General features: G+C 45.3%; 1 protein-coding gene across 1 annotated transcript; it reads left to right on the top strand.

Moving 5' to 3' along the window:
• Positions 1–609: 609 nt before the first annotated feature.
• Positions 610–5,066, top strand: LOC144100322 (uncharacterized). The gene is made up of 3 exons (XM_077633302.1): positions 610–786; positions 2,104–2,297; positions 4,921–5,066. The coding sequence occupies exons 1-3, from the start codon at positions 733–735 to the stop codon at positions 5,057–5,059; spliced, it is 387 nt and encodes a 128-aa protein (XP_077489428.1). The 5' UTR covers positions 610–732; the 3' UTR covers positions 5,060–5,066.
• The last annotated feature ends 17,371 nt before the right edge of the window (positions 5,067–22,437 follow it).

Genomic DNA, 22,437 nt, shown 5'->3' with positions numbered 1-22,437 from the left:
GAAGGGATGAAAGTAGGAGTAAAAGAAGGAAAACAGGGCGTCATGGTTTTGGTTTAAGGTTCCCGGTTAATTTGGGCCCCTTGCTTTTTAGTAATCGGTGTAATCGCACAGCACTGCACATGCTTCTTTTGTACTATTCTGCCTATGCCCACCGCGGTGGCTGAGTAGCAAGGGAGCTCTGTTGCTCAGCAAGAGGACACAGTTTCAGGTTAATGTCGAGCCTTCTGATATGCCGTTGCTCACATCCTGTGTGTCGGTACCAGCATTTACCACCATTACGATCTATATACTGCCACCACCACCTCCACCACAACCATTTACAACATGTACATTGCCTACGCAGCAGACTATCGGCATTAATGGTCACCCCCCTCCCCCCCTTTCCCTGTCACCTACTTCACTTCACCTCAGTTGAGTACCATAAAGGTCCCCGGTATTCGGGGTGTTACATTACGCAAGTCTATTATGCAAGGGGCATTGCATACTTCACAAGGATGGCACATAAAACGGGGACCTGTGTTCCGTTTTCGTGCTGTTCACCAATCGACGCAGCCAAATTACTATGCCACAAAAACGCACTCATTCATTCCTGCCCGCCTGCAGGCCAGCGGAGGTGGATCCCGTGGAAACTGCCACCAGAGTCGCGTGGTGGATCTCCGTGGCGCTGGCTCCTTCTTCCGCGTGTGACGCATTCTCACGCCGCTCCATCACTCCCTTCTCAGTACGAATAACATGTCCAGGCGTGCCTGCCACGGCAGTCCGCAGCAACTCGGCAAACTGATCTTGGTGAGTATCTGGCTCTCAGGGCAAATGTGGCTTACAGCGGAAGAAGTCGCGGTTTTGAGGCGAAAACATTTAACGGCTCGTCGTCTGTCCGTCCGTTGTTAGTTGGTTGGTTTTTGGGCAAAGATATGGCGCAGTATCTGTCTCGATATATCGCTGGACACCTGAACCGTGCCGTAAGGGAAGGGATAGAGGAGGGAGTGAAAGAAGGAAGGGAAAAAGAGGTGCCGTAGTGGGGGCTCAGGAATCATTTCGACCACCTGGGGATCTTTACCGTGCACCGACATCGCACAGCACACTAGCGCCTTAGCGTTTTTCCTCCATCAAAACGCAGCCGCCGCGGTCGGTTTTGAACCCGGGTACCCTGGATCAGTAGTCGAGCGCTCTAGCCACTGAGCCACCATGGCGGGTCCGCGAAATATCACGCTATGACGTCATCAATAGCATAAATGTTGTAGCCCACATACTCTTACCAATTACTTAGTAACTGGCAATTATTATTTAGTAAATTAGTCATTAATTTGTAATTAGTAAAAGATATGAAAATAAAAAGTTAGATATAATAACAACTAAAAATTTTTAGGTAAATATAAATAAAAGTGAATAATAACAGTTGAAAAAATTTCATTTTAAAATAGCAAAAAATAAACACAAATTAAAAAATCTAATTAAAAATTATAGAGAAAGAAAAAACACAGGAACAAAAATAAAACGAAAATAAACAAAATAAACAGAAAGTTAAAAACATTAGAAAACATGCAGTGCCCACAGGCGCCAAGGAAAAAAAAAGCCCGCGTATTAGAAATTTCCATGTTTTCGCATTCCTGCACGTAAGCAGACTTAAGCACCATCAGAATTTTAATTTCTGAGGGATGTTTTATTTCTGAAGTAAGAGAGAAAGCGATGCCGCAGCTGTGGTCTCCAGAATAATTTTGGCCGCTTTGCGATGGCACAGACCACGGACGCCTTGTGTGATGTTAGTGGACGCTAAAATTACGGAGGACACGTGAGACTACTTGCGTGCGGTGAATGCGGAAGCATTTGTGTCTCATTGTGGGCTGCTAGTTAACTAATCTCGCAAATGCCTTTAGGGTAAAGGCCTTCAAGTGGGTCTTTCGGCTGAAAGCGTTTAGCGTTCGGTTGAAAGCGTTTAGGTTGAAGACTTTACGCCAAATCTGGCGACGTTATCTGTTGTGTCATCGCGGAAATACTGCCTTACAAAACACTTGTCGGCCGCTAGTAGTAGTATGTTTCGGTTTCTTCAACACGGGCAAATTACTGTGCTTACAGACGCACTAATTCATTCCTGCTCACCTGCAGGGCTTGAAGTGTTCGAGGATGCCTTTTCTTGGTTGTCATGGAAACAGGCAGCAAAGGCGCCTGGTGAATCTCCACACCCGTCATGGCGACTTCGACGCATACACGCACAGAGGCTCCATTCTGCTCAGAACGAAGAACATGTCCAAGCATGCCATCCACGGCAGCCCGCGCAGCAACTCGGCAAGTTTGCATAGGTGAGCATGTGGCTCACATGCGGAAGAGGTTGCACATTGGGTCTCTGATGTCATTGCTTTTGAAAGAAGAGGCGTGACTGTTGGGTGACGAGCAGAAAATGTTCGTGCCATAGCACCTTTAGAGGAAGAGAGATTTCGTCCACTCTTGTCGTTGGCTCGAACATTCCCAGAGCTCGTTTGTCTGTATTAGTCAGCTACTCTTCACATCACGCAGTGTGCTGATGAGTCTTGATCGTATAAGCTGTTGAAGTGTGCCCAAGTCTAAAGCAAACCATCCTAACTTTCATTCACATCGTGTGCTTTAGGTGTAGGTTTTAGGGTGTTTAACGTCCCATAGTGACTCAGGCTATGGGGACGCCGTAGTGGAAATTTTGACCACCTGAGGGTTCCTCAACCTGCACTGACATCGCACAGTACATGGGCCTCTAGAATTTTGATGGAGGCGAAATTCTAGAGGCCCGTGTACTGTGCGCCGTCAGTGCACGTTAAAGAACCCCAGGTGGTCGAAATTTCCGGAGCCCTTCACTACGGCATCTGTTAGCCCTAGTTGCCTTGGGAGGTTAAACACCCCTAAACCCTAAGCGTAAAGGAGAAGATATGAATGAAAGTTAGGATGGTGGAAATTTCGTCTGACATACATTCTCCTTGGCAATACCTAGTGTACCACAATTCATATGAGCAGTAGAGCTTAAAATGGTTGGTCATCAGGAGTGCTCTCCAAAGGGTACTAGATATAGCACGGGGCAGTACGGAAAGTGGGTGACCACAAGTGATCTGCACGTTCGCTTGTAAAAAGCGCCAATTTCGGAACAGCGATGGACCAAGGGAAATTGGAAGAAGCTGTCTTCCTCATTGCGCATTGATAATGAAAGAGAGCGTGAAGAACAGTATTTCCGGCACTGAAACACTCCGGCTCTTGTGTAGGGTTTTGGTCCTCGCAGGGGCAGAATTTTGTCGCCAGTCAGGAATGTGAAATGGTGGTAAAATGTAAAGGCCACCTCTGCCTCTGGACGGCTTTTTGATGGAAACTTATGTTCTGCAGTACGACGACTTGCTTTGACATGATCGCAGTTAATGTCGCTCATGAAAAATGGAGTTGCAGATATACCGTACTAGAAATTGTCGGACTAATGTTGCGATAAACTGTAGCAAACTATATACGCGATGCCACTTAATACAAACTACGTAATGTACCTTGCCTGTCATGACGCAATACCTTGGCCGTCAAAAAATGAAATACATTCTCTCTCCTTCCCTTGGAAACAGAGAAGGGATGAAGGTAGAATTGAAAGAAGGAAAAGGGAAAGAGGCACCATGGTTGTGTCCCGGTTCATTCGAGCCCCCTGCTGTTTAGTAATCGGGGCACATTGCACAGCGCATGCCCGTTCTTGGTGCAGGTGCATACGAAGTAACGGTACGCTACTTTTGAATTGTTACCTACCCTCCAGGTAGGCTACCAGAAAATATTGTTCTCGGGTTTCAGAGGTACCTCCTACTTGCCATGCGTATACAGGATGTTTCACCTCAGACTGCACACAAATTTTAAAAATAAGCTAATTTGAGTTCGGAGTGCGCTTTTTTTCGGCATAGCATTGTCAGCAGCGTAATGCATCAGAATATGTGCTAATCTATGAGCTGGTTAACTAATGTTGAACTTTTTTACTATTACTGTTAGGCTCCTTAATTATGAAAGGCGTCCAGCCCACCGTAAGAAATATCCATACCAGTTTTTAGAATTTCGGAAACGCGGATCTCTCTCCGCTGTGGCCCAACCAGGTTTCGCTGTTTCGAAGAGTTACACGCACTGGAAAAGTTGCTTTGCGTGCAAGCTTCTCGAAAGCACATGTATTGTGGGGCCATATAGTCATAGCTTGTTGGGCGAAAGCGCCCAGTGTAACCACGTTTTCTAAATTCTAGAAACTGATATGGGCATCACTCACGGTGGGCCAGACGCCTGTCGATAATTAGACCCTAACAGTAATAGGTAAAAAGTTAACTATTCATTATAATTGTACCAGCTGGTTATTTAGCATATCTTAGCTGTGTTCTTACATATACTAGCACGCTGACAAAGCTATGCCATAAAAGCGCCCTCCTAACTCAAAAAGACCCGCCGCGGTGGCTCAGTGGTTAGGGCGCTTGGCTACTGATCCGGAGTTCCTGGGTTCGAACCCGACCGCGGCGGCTGCGTTTTTATGGAGAAAAAACACTAAGGCGCCCGTGTGCTGCGCGATGTGAGTGCACGTTAAAGATCCCCAGGTGGTCCCCAGGTGGTCGAAATTATTCCGGAGCCCTCCACTATGGCACGTCTTTCTTCCTTTCTTCTTTCACTCCCTCCTTTATCCCTTCCTTTACAGCGCGGTTCAGGTGTCCAATGATATATGAGACAGATACTGCGCCGTTTCCTTTCCCCCGAATCTGAATATTATTGTTATTATTAACTCAAAATGCCTGTCTTTTTTTACAAGTCTTAGGTGAAACACATTTAAGGGTTTAAGGCACGCTCTATTCGTGCCATTACATTTCACACGATGCACGATTTTCTTGCTTGCAGTGGCACGAAGAGCTTTTCTATTTGCGCTAATGGGATGAACCAACTTTTCGTTTTTGCCTTTCTTTTCAGAGCCACCCACGTCACTGGCGCCGGCGCAAAAAGAGCTGCGGTGGCCTGGAATGAGACGCATTCGACACGTGGGTTTGGCTCCGATAGCGACAGCCGGACTCAAGGCACACTTGCAGCCGAGATGGGTGACCACGGCTGACGCATCAGTTGAGGTGACTGGCCCACGTGTTTACTCGTCGTCAGTTGAAATGGACGAGCGGCAAACAAACCATATTATGGCAGTGTTGCAAGGGCCAATATATAGCAATTATTGAAGCGAAAAGTTCACTACGTTAGGTAAATCAGTCGTCGCGTGGGCTGGAGAATGGCCTTGAACGACCTTCGGCCCAACCACTTTAGCCCTATATGACCATATGTCGTACAGTGATGTACATATGTCGTACAGTGACCATATGTCGTACAGAATACGACCAGAGAGAGCTGGTAGCAGAGTCCAAGAAATCAAGAAACGTTATGAGTAAGAGGTAACGCTCAAGAGAAAACTTACATCAACCACCCGGGATCATCATAGCCCTCTATCTGCCATCACGCATACCAGTAAGCAGCTATCAACTGCGACTGATTTCCGGAGCAGCAGCTAGGCAGCATTCTGTAGTTTCCAGCATTTATACGCCGGTGCCTCTCCGCCGTCCCACATTTTTCTTTATATTTGAACGCGCTTAGCCATAATTAATGGCGTACCACAGAAAAGTGACAGCTCTAATTTTTAGGAAGAAATTTAACTCCACGCTGGCTAATGGTAGGTGAGAGGAAATAGGCAATTATACTGCCATGTAGACGCAAATATCTTTCGATGCTTTCTCGCAGTCGGCGCTCTTCTGGGCACCGTGCACCGATGCCGACTTCATCCCGGTACCGAAGGCAGCGCTTTCGGCACGCTGAACATCTTCTTCAGGCAGGGGTAAGTTCTCATTTCTTATTCTACTGAGTCAGGCACGGCTTATAAACAGGAGTGCGGTCATTCCTGGTGCAAGAAAGAACCGTAACTGTATCCGCCCCTCCTGCGAGTCTCCTGCACAATTTAGCACCTGCTCAGTCTGTGCCATTCTTTGGGTGCACACACCAAATCATTCAGCTTGTTTCTTCAGCGGCTGCTTCTCAAGCTACAATAAGTACTGGGGTGACAGGTAATAGCTGTATTAGGTATTGCATTCACACAGAGACCTGCTGCAGTTAACACCTAATTTGTGAAAGAGCAAAACTTTTAGCGCCCACGTGTGTCGGTAAAAATCGTACCGCATGTCATCGCCTACGCTTCAGAGGCCAGAGTGTGACGTCATGCATGTGCTTCCCACTAAGGCGCAGCCAGAACCGGAACTAATAGCAACTATAAGAAATTCACAGTTCCGTTACGACAGTGTAACGCGAGATTCAGCGAGAACTGTTTAGGACCACTGGTGTAGTGGTCACGTGATGCACACCTGCACTGGAAGACGGCTGTTCCAAACAGAGCTACACTTGTGCTAGAACGGAGCAAGGAACTCGTAGAGGTCATTGAGAAGGAAAGCGAGACGTTCCACGTAATGGCCGATTTAAGAAAGGTTCTCTTTGGACTTGGGGATTGTGGGTGCTTCACGCACGGAACCTAGTTTGCTTTAGAGCGTCGCCACAATGACAATTTTTAGTGGCCTGCCAATGTGCGGATCATCGATTCTGACTAAAAACCGCTCCGTTGCATGTTAAGGGGCCAGCTCGATTTTTTCTTTGGGCCATCGCAGAAAGTCTTGTTGCTTGGAAAAAATTTAAAGGAGAATTCAAGATGATGTTCAAGATGTGCTACACAAGCACGATAGAAGACCGGAAGTTACTTCAAGAAAGTTTAAAAGCGAATCCATAACAGTGTATATTAACGAAAGGAAAGGAGTCTGCTGTGTGAGAACGGCAAACTCAAAGGAAGAAATTCTTGTTGACCAGCGGTCGCGAGAGGCCTGCATTTCTATGACGTCCAAAAAACATAGGGATAGGGATGCTCTGAAGTGGTGAGCAACAAGCACTATGACCAGGATTCTATGAGAGGAAGTGCGTTCGCTCATGATCAAGAGCTTGGGCGGGATCAGCAGTTAAAAGAAGTTACGTTCCTCGACGCATACACAGAATACCGCATTGACTGGGGCAATCACAGTTCAGTTGTGTGGTTTCTAAGGCGCGCATTGAGCTGCACACAGAAGCAAGCATGAACGGGTTTGCCAGAACGTTATATAAACAGAACTCGGCGGGACTGTGGCTCTTGATTGCTATGAAATATGTGACAAAGTTTGTGTACTCTGTGCGCAACACATCCATGAGAAGTGTACTGCGAGTTTACGATGCCACATGAAGTACGTACAGTTTGTTTCGTGGAAGGCTGAGCTTTAGCGAAACCAGAAAAGTGATCTGGGAACAGTGGGCAGTGATTTGGAGGAAATGCTAGATGTACGCTGGGAGGTGCGCAGCTCTTACTCTATAGTCATTAAAGTGTTGTTCTGTAAACTGTAAAAAGCAGTTAAATTGAATGGAGCGCGTTTAAACGCAAAAGTACTTCTTACTCTTGTGCTGTGCGTCACATAAACGCCATTTGCAACATTGAATAAGGAGCGCTATGCTTTTCTGTAAGGCGGGGCCACTGAAGTCTACCCAAAGGTTGTGATTAGAGCAGGTGATATCGCTTTCATATTATAATGTAAACGCAAACAAATGTTTCTTGCTTTTAGGGTAGTGACACTTCTTTCGATGTGGTACCTGCGCACTAAGTCATTGGTTGTAGAAAAAGTCTGACACCAGCGGCTAATTCTTCATGGGTAAGTTCGCTCATAATTCCGCTGTGGGGCATTCCTTTTTTCCGTGCCAGCCCGTACATGCCAAGTGAGGGTATCTGGCAGGTCACTATTTTCCCAGCAACAACACGGCAGCAGCACATTTTGCAAAAGAGTTTCAAATGGTGACAAGCAAGGTCGTCTTTATGTCGTTTCAGAATGCTTGATTTGAAGGCGATGCATTCTCGGGCTATTTAGGCCTCTTTAACACTTCCTGAATCCTACCTTGGCCGGATTAATCTTGTGTTGTGTTGGTTTAAAGGGCGCATAAGCATCTGAAGCTACCATGCTGCAAACTGACGTTCGGGTTAAAGGAGGCGTTATTGAGCACAACGTATTTATTTACATCTAAGACGTGATAGGGCGAAGCGCATACTTTTATGTTCTCTGTCTGTCTCTCTAGCATGCGGCATGTAAAATCATCTGATATGTTTAAAATAGGCTACACTCTCCATGGTTCAGATGGTACTTGTTTGAAATTCTCTCTTGTACGCAAACTTAAACTATGCTTTACCGTAATGATGTTAGTGCAAGCGCATAGGAATAAACGACGTGCTACTTTTTAATGGTAATAGTTTTTCATAGGGATGGGTACTATACAGGTCTCACAGTATTGCATGTTTATGACAACGACAAAGCAATACAGAGACACTTTTGAGGTTTGTCTGCACATCAGGCACTCTTGCAGCCCAGGTGACGGGCGCAGCTTTTTCGTCGTCACGGAAACAGCCGTCGGAGGCACCAAGTACCCCAAGTGTACTCCAATACCTGGCCAGGAAAGGCGTGCAAACCGACACAGCTTGGTGAAACGTGGCGTCGCTCGAGCCAGCGGAGTTCGAACAACATGTCCAAGCCCGTACACACTGTTCCGCCGAAGGAGAGAGCGAATGGTGAGCCCTTCCCTCTCTTGGAAAACAGCACAGAACCGACGCGCTCCCCTACCGAAGAGTTGCATTCCGTAAACCATAAGCCACATATAACACGCATCTGGGGAGCCACAAAGTGCAAGGGATACTATTTATTTTCCAACACGCGAACTAAGCTGCCCGAAGAGTTGCATTCCTGCCTGTAACTCTGTGGGCGTAGGTGCCCTTTAGGGTCCGGTGGAAGATTAGCCTCCTGGGATGCGTATACAGTCTAGCAAGGGAACAGCAGTTCAGAATAGGCAGCGAGGTGCTGGAAGTGGTGGAGGAATACGTCTACTTAGGGCAGGTAGTGGCAGCTGATCCGGATCATGAGAGGAAATAACTAGAACGATAAGAAAGAGTGGGGTGCAGCTCATATGGCAGGTTCTCTCAGATCATGAATGGCAGTTTATCAATGTCCCTCAAATGAAAAGTGTACAACAGCAGCACCTTACCGGCACTCACCTACGGGGCAGAAACGTAGAGGCTAACAAAAAGCGTTCAGCTTAGGTTAAGGACTATGCAGCAAGCCATGGAAAGAAAAATGAAAGGTGTAACATTAAGAGACCGGAGCCGGCAGAGTGGGCGAGGGAACAAACGCAGGTTTATGACATTTTAGACAAAATCAAGAGGAAGAAATTGGCTTGGGCAGGGCTTGTTAGGCGAAGGCAAAATAACCGCTCGTCTTTAAGGGTAACGGCGTGAATTCCAACTGAAGGCAAGCGCAGCAGGGTGCGGCAGAAGCTTAGGTGGGCAGATGAGATTAAGAAGTTCGCAGGCATAGGGTGGGTGCAGCTGGCAAAAGACGCGGTTAATTTGTTTCAAGACGCAAAGTGCTAGCGCCTACGACCACAAGGGAGCAAACAATGCCTGTCATGTATTCACAGTATGATGTACCTACCTTAATAGAAGGCGCATCCCTTACCAACGGATCCGTTTTTTTCCTCGTCAGGCTCAAAACTATATGCGCATTTTGTGCAGCCTTTATGATTCTCTGCGCTGCGTTAACTTGCTTACCGGCAATCTCGGCCAATGCGGCGACATGTCTCTGAGGCCTAGAGGCAAAAAACCACCCGTCCGCTGGTTCGTCAGTGCGATTTAAAGAAACGCAGGTGGTACAAATTACTCCAGAGCCTTCTACCCACACACGCCTTCTACCCACGGTAGCCATGGCACCGCCACGCTGAAGGCTTGAAATGCTGCCGTAATATAGCTACCGCTACAAAAAAATTAGCCGCGGTTTAACTTTTGCTGAACCTGGTTAAAGAGCGAAAGCTATCATGTATCGGGGCAAGCAGACGCGACTTGCCGTCTGTAAAGTTGAGTGCGTTCGACATACTCCATTCCGCCAACGCACCCACCATGCCACTCTGGCAGGTGGCAGTTAAATTAATGGTTGATCGCGAGAGGTTGGTCACCCAATGAACGCCGTGGCCTATGGCTGCAGTGCCGCGTGTGTGTCAACATTGTCAGCGCTAATGCATGCAGCCCACATCTCTCTCTCTCTCTCTTACCACCGCCATGTACCTGAAACCGGGATTGAGGCGTCCACTGACACAGGGAGCCAGTTATGCGCTCATCCTTTCCTCAAAATCATCGGAGTCTAGAGAGTTGCCAACGCCAATGAACACAGAACGCCGACAGCTGTCGCTTTTTACATGCCGGATTAGCTGAGAAAATTCACATACTAATTTCTTCGCTCTATGGATGTTATTATCATGTCGAGAGCAGTAGACACTCTGTGACTGTTGACCGGAACTGGGCGGTGATGTGTTCTAGCTTCAGAAATCAACTGACAAGAAGTGAATTCTAGGTGTCTAGTTTGCTGTACGGAAACTGGCCAGATCTGCGACACTTCTACTTTATTTTGTTGCCTTTTCGGGCTTCTGAGGTCTTCCACTTCCTTACTGAGAAATCACAGGGAATACTAGAGACACCGTGGCACCTCGTGTGTGCAAAACATAGTGGGAAAAATGTAAATCTATTGACAAAAAAATTCGAAACTAGTTTTTAGGTTTGTGCACCAAGCTATAGCTTCATGCATCTCGTTTCCAGACGTAATACACGCTGTTTGTTGCTTAAACTTCTTCAATTTGATAGCTGCATCTGGTTCGCTTTTTCAAGCGCTTCTTTCGCAAATTCGCAGTTCTCGCCTTGAGAGTTGCAAGGGTCCTTCTTTTCGTCTTTGTTTTTTTTTTCTCTGTACCTTTTCCGTTCTACTATGCAACGAAGGAACCTGACTCTCGGTCACTTTTCGCAGCCCCGAAAGCACCAGCGGGAAAGTACAGGAGTGTTATTCAAAGCCTACTGCGTCGTCTCGTGTACCTGCAACGCATGCAGACTTGACTTTTTCGAGGCAGTCCTGCAGCCTTTGGCACGCCACTATGGTGAGGGGAGGGGAATTGAGGTTGAAAAATACCTGTCTGCGAAGTCCAGTACACGCTTTTCCGTAATCCTAGCTGACCTGCAGTCCCACTGAATCTCCTAGCTTATATTTTGAGTACATCCTTACTTCTTAGTTTACTTACGGCGAAGTATGCGCTCCAAAACCGGATGAGCGAGTTGCTTTCCTTCTGGCTTTGGCAACTTCCCAAACGCTGCTTTTAAACCATCTACTTCCACCAATCTCTAATACCTTAGAAAGCGTTTAGGTTCCGTAAGAGACGGTTAAGTTTAAACTCACTGCTTTTCAACCGGTTTGTTTAAGTGGTGCTAAGGCAGAGACTTTAGCCAAATGTCGAATTATGCTTAAGAAAACAAAACAACGCAGAAGCACAGGACATGAAAGAAGCAACTGCTATTTATTTCGCCAGAATCGAGATATATACAGCTGGAATAAAAACGAGTTGCTAGTCGGCGCGTAGTGCTCTCGTGTTGTTTCTCGTCCCGTGTTTCAGTGCAGTTTTTTTCTTCAGTTTAGGCAATCAAGAACTGCTAATGATTTGGGGCGAAGTGGGGATTAGATGTGAAATTTATTATCTGACATAGAGCAATAAAATCTGGCACGCGTATTGAAGTAAACTGAAAGATTAAATGCAAATGATGGCTGAAATACCTTGAGGAGCGTTACATTATAAATTCTTATAAGTGCAATGCTCATACAAATACAAATCCTGTGGTTTCTGAAATTTGAATTGTTTTCCGAGACTCCCGCCGTTTGATCTCCACGTACTTTTAAATCCAGAACCTTTAGTTATTTATACATCAGATACAGTTTTCTGTCATTTTTACGCAAGGTTTCTGTGGATATTTATTGGGAAGCAGATGTCAGATTGCGGTGTAACAACCTACTCTTAGGATCTTTTTCACTACACTAATTAATTTCCTAATTGGGTTTAGTAAAACGGTGTGACATCATTCTTCATAACGGCACATAACATCATTATTTATTACTCATTATCATTAAACTTAGAACCCCTGGAGGCCGAAATTTCCGGAGCCCTTCACTGCGGAGGCCCTCACAACTTGAGCCGCTTTGGGACGTTGAACCCCCGTAAACCCATTAACATTCGTTCGTCTGGAGTACCGCCGGCTGCGAACATTCGGTGTGTGCCTTGGAATAATGAGCAGCCAGTTATGTTAGGAAAAAAAGCTGGAAATTGAAGTTTCTTAATATATTCATTGCATAAAAAACTTCCTAGCCCTTTTAAATTAGACAAATTAATTTAAACTAGAGAAATTTAAGCTGATCGAAGATAGAATAGTGCCACGAGTCGTGCTGCAGTAGTCAGGTTGTCAATCTTTGCGGTGTCAGTTATGGAAACGAGTGCTCGTGGAGAACCAGCTCCCCGGAACCCTAAAGATCTTCCCATTATTTCCTTGACTTACAGGGCTTGAAACCGTGCCCATTCAGCAGGGAGCCAACTGACCCAGCAACCAAGCCACCACTGGAGACCACCGCAGACGCTTGCGGTAGCTGTTCACAAGGTAACCCTTTTTTCACCACTGTTTCGGTGCATGGTGTGAGCTACAGGGGGCACTGACTGCACACAATGGCTGCTCTTGCGCTAAGCATGTAGTTGCCAAAATAGGAACAACGCCCGGTGGGAAGACTGGCGGAGATGACCTCGTATCTTTTGCCGTGCTCTTAACCTTCACAAAATTTTCTTTATACAGTCTATAGACTGTCCATAAACATGTGTCGATAAAATCTATAATTCTTTGTAGACAAACCACAAAGAACAGTCTATAGGCAAAACAAATCCCATAGACAGTATATATATACAAATCTATAGATCTATGGCCATACACTTTTAGTAGAATATTATCTATAGCTAACAGTCTATAAATTATGAATACACAAAAAGGAATATGTAGGAAGGTAATAGTCTATGCAGTGTATAAACTGTCTGTAGACCATTTTTCTAAAGAGTGATACCGCGTATTTTCGTTAGGACTGATTTTCATTCAGTTTTTTCTCTTTTTTGGACGGCGTTTCCACTTATGCCGGCAGAGTTGATAGACGTAACCAGTGTTATTCCCAGACTCCCTTATCTAAGGTGAGATTTCAATGACAAAAGCCGCTAATTTGATCATTCCTTATGCTGCAAGACACGTGTACTGTGCTAAAGAAAGTATAAAATGTACCTTTTCACTAATATCCTTGAGCGCCAAGGACCTGTAGAACTTTTCACTGTCTGCAGGCTGATTGAGCTCGCGTGATGTTGGGCAGTGCTGCGCATGCGCAGTAGATGCCTGTATAAAATCCGCCAATCAGAACGCTGCTGGCACACAGCCAAGTGGAAATCTGGCGGCGCTCAGAAAGGAAAATGTAAAAAATTAGCTGTGGTTTAACAACTGCTGAACCTGTTTAGAGAGCGAAAAAGCTATGGTTGATCGGGAAGCAGACGTGGCCTGGCGTCTATAATGTGAGTGCGTTCCGCACACTGCATTAGCAGCGCACCCACCCTACCACCCTGGCAGGTGGCATGCAGTTAATGGTTGATCTCGAAAGGTTGGTCACCCAATGAACGCTGCGGCCTATTCTACCGTCCTCTGCCCGCAAATCGAAAGGTCAAAAGTCAAGTGGTGCGAAACCCTGGCGGAGCACATATGGTAAGGCCTGTAGCCACACTTGACGCTCACTTGGCTTTTGCCTAGTGTAGTGAACCTTTCGCTTCAAAAGTATTATATAGGTATTCTCAGAGTTCACACGATACGGGCCACTCCGCAGATTTCGTGCCCGCAACGTTCCATTGTGCTACAGAAAGCACGGTACAGCTTGTAGTCAGTGTTCGTGCAATTCAGTGGTGGAAGCTCACGTAAGATTCTCTTTCTGCAGCCCGGCCGATGTGGACGACCACTGCGCCGCATAGAATACTTTCGTCGCGTCTGGTGGAAAGTCCCAAGTGACCAGCCAGCCATTGACATCCCTACTTCCACTGCAATGGTCGGGTGAGTGCTTAGTTCTCAGTGAGTAGCGTGCGGCAATTATCTCAGCTGTAGTGTGGTTGAGATCATGGAATATCAATACAAGAGCGCATACATAATTCCCTGAATTTTCATCACCATGAGCACCACGCAGGGTGAAACATATCGTCTATGCTGGTCGCGTCAACTGATCCACATAAAAACCCTGCATTGTACGCAGTATTCTTCCACGTATGAGGGCTAATATAATACGGAAGGAAATATAACGATATGGAAAGACAGCCCCAGTGTGTCTGAATTTTCAGGCTTCGACACATCAGAAGCTGCTGGCTAGGGTACCGCTTTCTTCGCCATATTTTGTTTCCATTGAAAGCGAGTATTTTTCAGTCTGAATACATTGTTCAAGCCTCAACAGACAATTTTATTATATACCCTGACCACTGTGCCAGTAAGCGTTTTTACAGAGACGTGTAAAATTTGCGCTAATTTTCACAGTTAATGGAAATATAAAACATTAAAAACCCACGATTTCTCTAATCAATGCCCATGAGATCGCGGAATCACTTTCTATCTCGATGATGCACAGTACACTCGGAATTAAAAAAAAAGCTATCTTTACATACTGGAGCAAAAACCTGGCTGCATAACTATGGTGGATGAAGCGCCCTCGAGGTCCCCGTTTTGTGAAAAATTGATAAATTTGCTCAGAACAAGATGAATGACTGCTAGGTGTAGCACATCCTTTCTGAACAATTTTATACAGAACACTTTAAAGAGCTAGCCAGGACGTTTATGCCGCTTGCACATTGACATTTGCTACATTCTATACATCCGCATACTGCGGTAATCGTTTAGGAGCGAAGCTCAAGAAGTGAGCATCACAAGGCACTCGTCTGAGGAAAGTTGGTATCTTCACGCTGCTGAGGCAATGTACAGCTGTTACCTTTAACCGAGGCATGCGTTTTCTGTGGGCCAGTCGATCTTGTGTCATATTTCAGGGCTATTTACAATTGGAGCTGAGTCATTCCTGCACGTGGTTAACGCCTGTCACGGCCATCTCGACGTCCGCACATCTCAGTGCAGGTTTTGTCAATCTTTGCTGGACAGGCGACATTGTAGCAAGTCTCCTAGAAGGAATTTATATCCGACTCCACCAGCAACCTTGAACTACAGTGTCACATGCACATCGTGGTCTATGTGGTAAATGACACAGAGGTAGTGAAAGATACGAGATATATAATGTGCACTTGTATCGTGGTTTTAGCGCCAGCTTCAAGCAACCGAACGCCGCGCCCCCAGTCGGCAAAGCAGAATTAGAGAAGGGCAAGGAAGGCATTGAGACAAGTGGGCGCGCGAAAAATGGTCTCTGGACACTGCATCCATTGGCAGGTATGTAAGCATATACGTATAGGCTATACGTGACCGAATACATGAGCTTCTCTGGCCGATTGGTGAGGTGCTTAACCTGCAGCTGTGAACATAACGCTTTGGGAATGTGTCTGAAGTTTTCGAACAGCGCTTGTCGACGATCTTGCGCAAGAAGTCTCCAGACTGCATTTCAGCAAAACCGTTTGCGGCATGGAGTCTACAAATGTGCACGTGACTTTTAAAACTTCCTATTTAAGCTGCTGGGGCTGTTTTCTGGAAGTTAGTGAGGCCGGCCTCAGTGGAAATATCTGCTGGATGGAACAAAATGATAGAGCCATTTCGTGGCCACACAAAAGGATCTCTTTTCTCTAAAGGCAGAACATAATGTGCTGTTTGGAGCTTTAACTTTTTCTTCTCTCACGTGATGCATTGTTTTATTAAAGGACCCTCTATCTGTCTTCTTATGGAAGCAGCTTCGGACTGTAAAGAAAATGATTAATTGGGCAGAAACGTATATCTTTTAAAGAATCGGGCAGCAAATCTGTTGACGTTGAAGTGTGCGCCGTGCACCCATTCGTAATGTTTTTGAAGTAATCATGTTATTTTTTTAACTGGACGTTCCTGACTAATTCACAGCAATTGCCAGGTATTTCTCGACTGTAGAACATAATGCTTGTTATGAAGGGATAAATAGATTTGACTGGAGCGAGGACCTCCTTCAAGTAATCGTCAAATGGACGCGGAAGGCTAGCGATATGTACCGGTAATGAACTACTGGGCAAGGCGCGCCAGATCTTCCCAGTCTTTACAGGTCATATGGAAAAGAAAGAACCAGTGAGAAGTCATAAGGAGTATACGCCCGAGCGGCGCACATTAATGATAGATGTGCTTCTTCATTGTGTGTGGCTTCGGTTACCATGATGAAGTCTTATGTGAGATGTTCGTTGTGCAGCTCTGACAGAGAAGACCAGTACTGCGCCTGGAATGCCTGCAACGCGTATGGCTGTCCACCAGCCACTCAGCCACGAGAGTTCAGCGCAGCCACCGTTGTACTACAGTGGCCCGGTGAGTGATCGATGAGCGGGAATCCAAATGTGTGTTTCCGATTCTTAATTTTTGTTATTATTTTGTATGTTACGTACACATTATTAGACGAATTTTGTTCTGTGGAAATATTAATATTTCGTGGTAAAAGAGGTGCGCACAAACTTCGTGGCAGAGGCAGCATTTTCGCTCACAGTGCTTTTTCGGAACCTTCTAATGAGGTACAAATCAAGATATATAAGTTGTGATGGGTATGTTTTGCGTGCGAAAGGCAAAGGTTAGAAAACGTATGCCAGGTTTATTTCCGCCGTTTCGAAAGAGTTATTGGCTCATAAAAGGAATTCCCAGAAAGCAGCAAGTGTATATTAATGGAAAGATTGCTATCAACAGATTTTATGCCAGATGCCAGGCTAGAAATCGCACACACATGCACCTAACTTACAATTTATTGTTTTTGGGAGCACAGCCGCTGACGTGCCAGCACTGCAGTGTCCCGCTTTCAGTTCTTGATATTTTTTGCACATCATCGCAGGTATTTTGGAAAATTATAAGAATTCTACATACCATTTCATCCTTATCTTTTATTCGGGGATTATCCCATTGTACCATTTGCGATGTCATTGATTATTCAAATTGACTCGAGAATTATTTGTCACCATTTAAAGCTTTTATTTTTGTGGTCAGCATAACTTATTGAAATGATATACCTTGGCACTAACAGAGCACCGAAGCAAATAACGGTGGAAGGGAACTCCTCGCATCCTTGCTCCTGGCAACACAAAGTTAAATAGACATTTCTCTGGCGCTCTTTGGCCTTAGTTGCTGTTGTGTCATTAAACTCCCAACTAACTTATTAACACAGCAAGTATCGAATGAGGCTGTCTTACGAATTTTTTTTTCTCCGCGACTCTGGGGCGCACCTTTAAATTTTGAAAAACTGTGGAGTGTTTGGCGCTAAAAGAATTTTACGACTTACGTTCCTTAAACACGATAAATATTGTCGAACATTCTTACCTGACATATCTGAATATCATTATCAGCCTGACTACTCCCGCTGCCGAACAATGGCACCTTCCATATATCTCCAAATAAACCCCTCATCAACCAGCCGCGGCCACCTGATCCCCACAAACATCTAATTCTCATCCGCCCACCGAATCTTTCTCAAAAATGAAAGAACCATGAATAGTATTTATTAAAATTTGTGATTCGAACTAGTAGAAATGCGAAAAATAATATGAAAGAACACGTCCCACTATATTGTTTCGAACAATGCTATCAAAGCTCTAACCTTTAGCTGTTCTATCATCACCAATAACACCTAAATATATGTGCAAAAAAGCAGTAGATGCGCTGTCTGCTGTTCTGAATTTTTTCCGAAATTCCAAGGCTGGCGCTTTATATGCCAAGCAGACCTATACCCTGGGAAAGCTTCCTTCCAGTTTCTACGCATTGGCAGCTGCGCGCTGCCAGCTCACAGGCTTGAGTCTTCGGCTTGTGAGTGCTTGCAAACAGCGCGCTTCTGTAAGCCGATGTCCTGCACTCGCAGCTTCCTTTGTGGCCCCAGAAAGCTGTCCGCGAGTATTACTTTTTAATGCGCTAGCACTGTATGGCTACGTTAGCGGTTTAGCGTCATCACGAGCTTGTCATCACGATAACGTTCGAGTGAATTGAGCTATAAGAAAAAGAATGGCTGCATTAGATATAGCATAAACAATCTCGCAGGGGGAAATCATGAGGTGCATGTGGGGTAATTAATTAATTAGAGCTAAAAATGTCCAAAAGTGGGCGGGGCCGGAGCAGAAGTGGCGCCAAATTTGAAAACATATTTGAAAGACCGGAAGTGTGAACAGAGCGAAGCATGACGCCAAATTGGAAAACGAAGTGTGGCGCCAAGATTGAAAACTCAAAATCGGCAATGATGGAACTTGATTAATTTAAGCAAACAGAGGGAAAGAGGGGCAAAAAGGGGTAAGGAGGCGTCAATGCTTACGCATACCTCCAATGCGGGTGCCGCAGTTATCTCATAATTTTTATGGGCCAACATAATCTGGTACACAAGCAGGATGGGGTCGCGCTGCTGTCGCCAGGTGCGTCTCACAGCGGTTGGTGTGGCCCATAGGAATGCGTTAGCCCATGCTTCACATAGGGAGTTGAACCCCACAATTTAAGATAATTTTTATTCTTTTATGCTAACAAAAAGCGTTCACCTTAAGTGCAACGCAGCGACCTATGGAAATGAATTTAGTTAAGAGCTAAGAGAGAAGAGAGTTAATAGAAAGATAGAAGTTAAGATATCGAAAGCGGGCATTGTGGGTGAGGGAACAAACGCGTGTTAATGACATTCTAGTCAAAATCAAGAGAAAGAAATGGACTTCGGCAGGGCATGCAATACGGAGACAAGATAAACGCTGGTCCTTAAAGGTTATGGAGTGGATTCCAAGAGAAGGCAATAGTAGCAGAGGCCGGCAGAAATTCAGGAGGGCGGATGACGTTAAATTTAGTTTGATTTAGGGGGTTTCACATCCCAAACCTACTCAGGCTATGAGAAAGCCGTAGTTAAGGGCTCCGGAAATTTCGATCACCTGAGGTTCTTTAGCGTGCAGTGACATCGCACAGTGCACGGGTCTCTAGCATTTCGCCTCCATCTAGCAGCAGCCCTTTTTTAACGCGTCCCAAGATGGTGGCTGTCCGGCTAGACGTCTAAGTAGCCGTCTACTGGGAGGTATTGGAACGCGCCCTACGACACCGTAGCGAAGCGAGCCCGACATACGACGTCGATGCGAGGAAAACCGGTCTCGTTGTGGCTTGCGAAGCTGAGGATGAGTTGTGGCATGCAAAACGGGAGTGACCTTTGATTACGCAGTCTAGGTGTGCTTTGTTTATTGCTTAGAATTTTCGTAGGTCTCTCACATCTGAAAACTGGAGCGGGTGCCATGGCTTTCGTATATGCCCGATTGCGCAGTATTTTTGAAAGAAGGAGGTTGGGGACGAACTGAGGGAAAGTTACTAAATCTGAATCGGAAGGAATTGTCTGTTTGGCCTATGTACTGCATTCCTCACTCGCCGAGTGTGTGGCGAGTTTCGGCTCCGGCCAAGACGTCAAGAACAGTACAAGATTTTTTCACTGTCTATTTATTTTCTCTCACGTATGTGTACTCTCTATAAAGCAAAATCCACTCGGGGCTCTCAAAAACGCCGGCTACAGCAGCGCCCTTGAAATTCGGACCTCCGACAACAGGCAAGTAGTCACAAAATTTTGTTGCGCAACAGCGTTCTCGTGCGCCACTTTTCACGCACTGTTTCCCATTTTGCGCAGTTGCAGTGATGTATAGGTGCCAGTTTGACTCGAAGTTATCACATATCAACATCCAGCATATCAGCCGTGCGGTCTTAATGAAGACACGCTTTGCGAATGCATGCGTCATCTTGGTGCAGTGACATGCTCCCGTGTTGCATGCCGGGAGTGTGAAGCTTGGATGTGGCACGAAAGCTCAAGGTTCCTTCCTTGAAAGTGACAAAATGCAGCTCCGCTAAAAGCCTTTTTTTTTAAATTAACCCTACTGTTCAGCTGCTGTTCAGCTTCTTCGAGTTTGCGTATTTAGTGAACTTTGTGCTTCAAGCTACAGCAGTCTCCTGATCACACACTCAACTAACTTCAAGGGCAGGATAAGGTAACAAGTGGGAGTGATTCGGCGCTAGATATTTTGCTGCCCCAAAATAACTAGCATGCAATTAGTTTGAGGAAAACCAAAAGATAAACAAGAGCAGTTTTTGGGCGTATTCTTGTCCTTTTTTAAATCGCACGTTTATATTCACACTTTGGGTTATCAACCCTTTTAGGAGAGCTTAAGCAGAAATGTCAACGACTCCCAACGAAAACAACATATGCTTGATCATTGACATCGCTGCACTCCAGAAAATGAGGTGCCAGTTTTTATTACAGCATTAATAAAATCGAACAATCCTGAAGTATACAAGGGTTATGAGGTGCTTAATTAATAATAATTCGGGAAGTTCGGTCTTTTTCGTATGGACCGATATCACTACACGGGCATATTAGCGTTTTGGCTGCATCGTAATGAGGCGTCCGCGGCCAGAAATCAGGCCAGCGAACATGCGCTCAGCAATAGAACATCCGAAACGCTGAATCCTTTGTGGCGGGCATAGCTTGGGAGCCGGTGCTGCTGCTGGCACATATTAGTCACCCCTGAAGAAGGGACCGAGTTTGTCCCGAAACGTTGGGTAAAGTTAAAAATAGTCGTTGGCACCAGAATACGGTATTAGTTATGCGGGTTACCTTTCGCTGGGGGTATAAAAATAGTAAAGGTTAGTTGCGGTGACATTACAGTCGTGCTTAGTCATTGTCTCTGACAGAGACAAGTAAATCATTTCAAGCAAATATGGATGGTGAAGGCCGTAATATATATCATCAATATAGTGTAATGGTTGGGCAGCACCAGCGCTCTCTTGTATTGGGTACGCCGCCAGGAAAACATGCACACTGGCTGTACGAGAAAACCTGGTACGGGTCTCTTTTTTAGAAACTTGCGTTCTGAAAAATTAAGCAGATTTATTTAACTTAAGCGCGTAGAATTGCCTTCACCAGAAACCGTGTTAGGGCTGGTTTTACTGCATTATAATCAGTAAATCGCTTAGAGAAATTTCTCCAAGTAAGACAAAGAAACTCGTGAATGCGACTCAGGGCTCGAACGTAGTGCGTTTGGTCAAGCTCCATGAAGCCGCATTCTCTGATAGTAACTTTTGATTTGAGAGACTTCTAAACATCAGTCAAAAACTTTCCATGGCATGCTTATTCGGCTGCCTGACATGCTTTCACCCAACAACAGCCCCACCGATGGCAGCACCTGCCACAAAAGGGCAGTGGCGCATCGCTTGCCGGCTGTTCCACTCGCCAGGAGAGGTAGGAAGACTCCCTGGATTCTATGTATGTAGAGAAAGACCAATTGCGCATATATGAGAACAACTGCTATCCGCGAACACTGGATCTGAACACCGGAGTTGAAGTGAAAACTGGACTGCTAGCTCAGCTAACTAGCATTTGGCCTATGCTAATCAACCATCATTTACTTTTTGTTTTTTTTTTGTATTGTCTTCTTTTCCCCTACATTTTTGTACTCCTACAGTTGCCATTTCGATTGTCACCTGCTGCTCTTAATTAGTCTTCCTGGATACATTCTTTCGCGCTCATTTTTACATGTCTTCTTTTTGCGTTTCACCATTTTTCATTTTTTTTGCATCTTTGTCTAACTTCATTTAAAGTTTTCCTTCACTAATAAATCTGCTCATTCATGGATTTCAACATCTCTATGTGCTCATGGAGACGTCATGAATACCGCGGTCCAATTTTATTTTTCCAATTAGCTTTCGATTCAAACGTTCTACTTTTGGCTTTCTTTCCGCCCTGTTTATTTATTTGCCATTGCTTTGAGCCTGCCAGTGCCTAGCAGGTGCAGGATTTTTGCTTCTGGCACTTTATCTTTGTTTTGGCCGGAGGCACTACTTTGGGGCATCTGACCACAGGGACCAGTGGGATGGAGCCAGTAGTGCGCATGTCCGTACTGTTATCGGATATGAGTTCACGCATGAACACATTGCGATGGCAGCGCCATAAGACGCAAACGGGATTAGGCTTCCGATATTGCTGTCTACAACCTTATATCGCCTGCTATTGTTCTTTCAGGACAAATATATTCGGTTAACAGTACTGTCGAGTGCATTTTTCAACGGGCAGTTGCTCATGAATGCAAATTTTTCTTCACGTCGTAAGATTGCACTATAACGCTCAATATATGCACAGATCCCCCCCTTAGGACGCTTGTAGCTTTCTGCTATTTATTGTCCAAAATGCACCCCTTCTGTTTTCTATGGCAGTTGTAAGAAAACGCCGGTCTTAGCAAAAACAAAAAAAAAACAATTCTTCTATGAACGACATTTTTGGAATCTTGAGCTGTTATTCTCGAAGTCTTGCAGTTATTTCATTCCGGAAATCAGTATTTTGAGCATAATAATAAATT

This window comes from Amblyomma americanum, chromosome 8 (genome assembly GCF_052857255.1).
Source record: "Amblyomma americanum isolate KBUSLIRL-KWMA chromosome 8, ASM5285725v1, whole genome shotgun sequence".
Taxonomy (NCBI): Eukaryota; Metazoa; Arthropoda; class Arachnida; order Ixodida; family Ixodidae; genus Amblyomma; species Amblyomma americanum.
This window is presented reverse-complemented; position numbering and strand designations above follow the sequence as displayed.

What these genes read in the sequence shown, in the direction of transcription:
- LOC144100322 (XM_077633302.1), top strand. Translation starts at nt 733, where the DNA reads ATGTCCAGGCGTGCCTGCCACGGCAGTCCGCAGCAACTCGGCAAACTG. An exon ending in AACTCGGCAAACTGATCTTG is followed by an intron (nt 787 to 2,103) that starts GTGAGTATCTGG and finishes GCTCACCTGCAG; the next exon opens with GGCTTGAAGTGTTCGAGGAT. An exon ending in AACTCGGCAAGTTTGCATAG is followed by an intron (nt 2,298 to 4,920) that starts GTGAGCATGTGG and finishes CTTTCTTTTCAG; the next exon opens with AGCCACCCACGTCACTGGCG.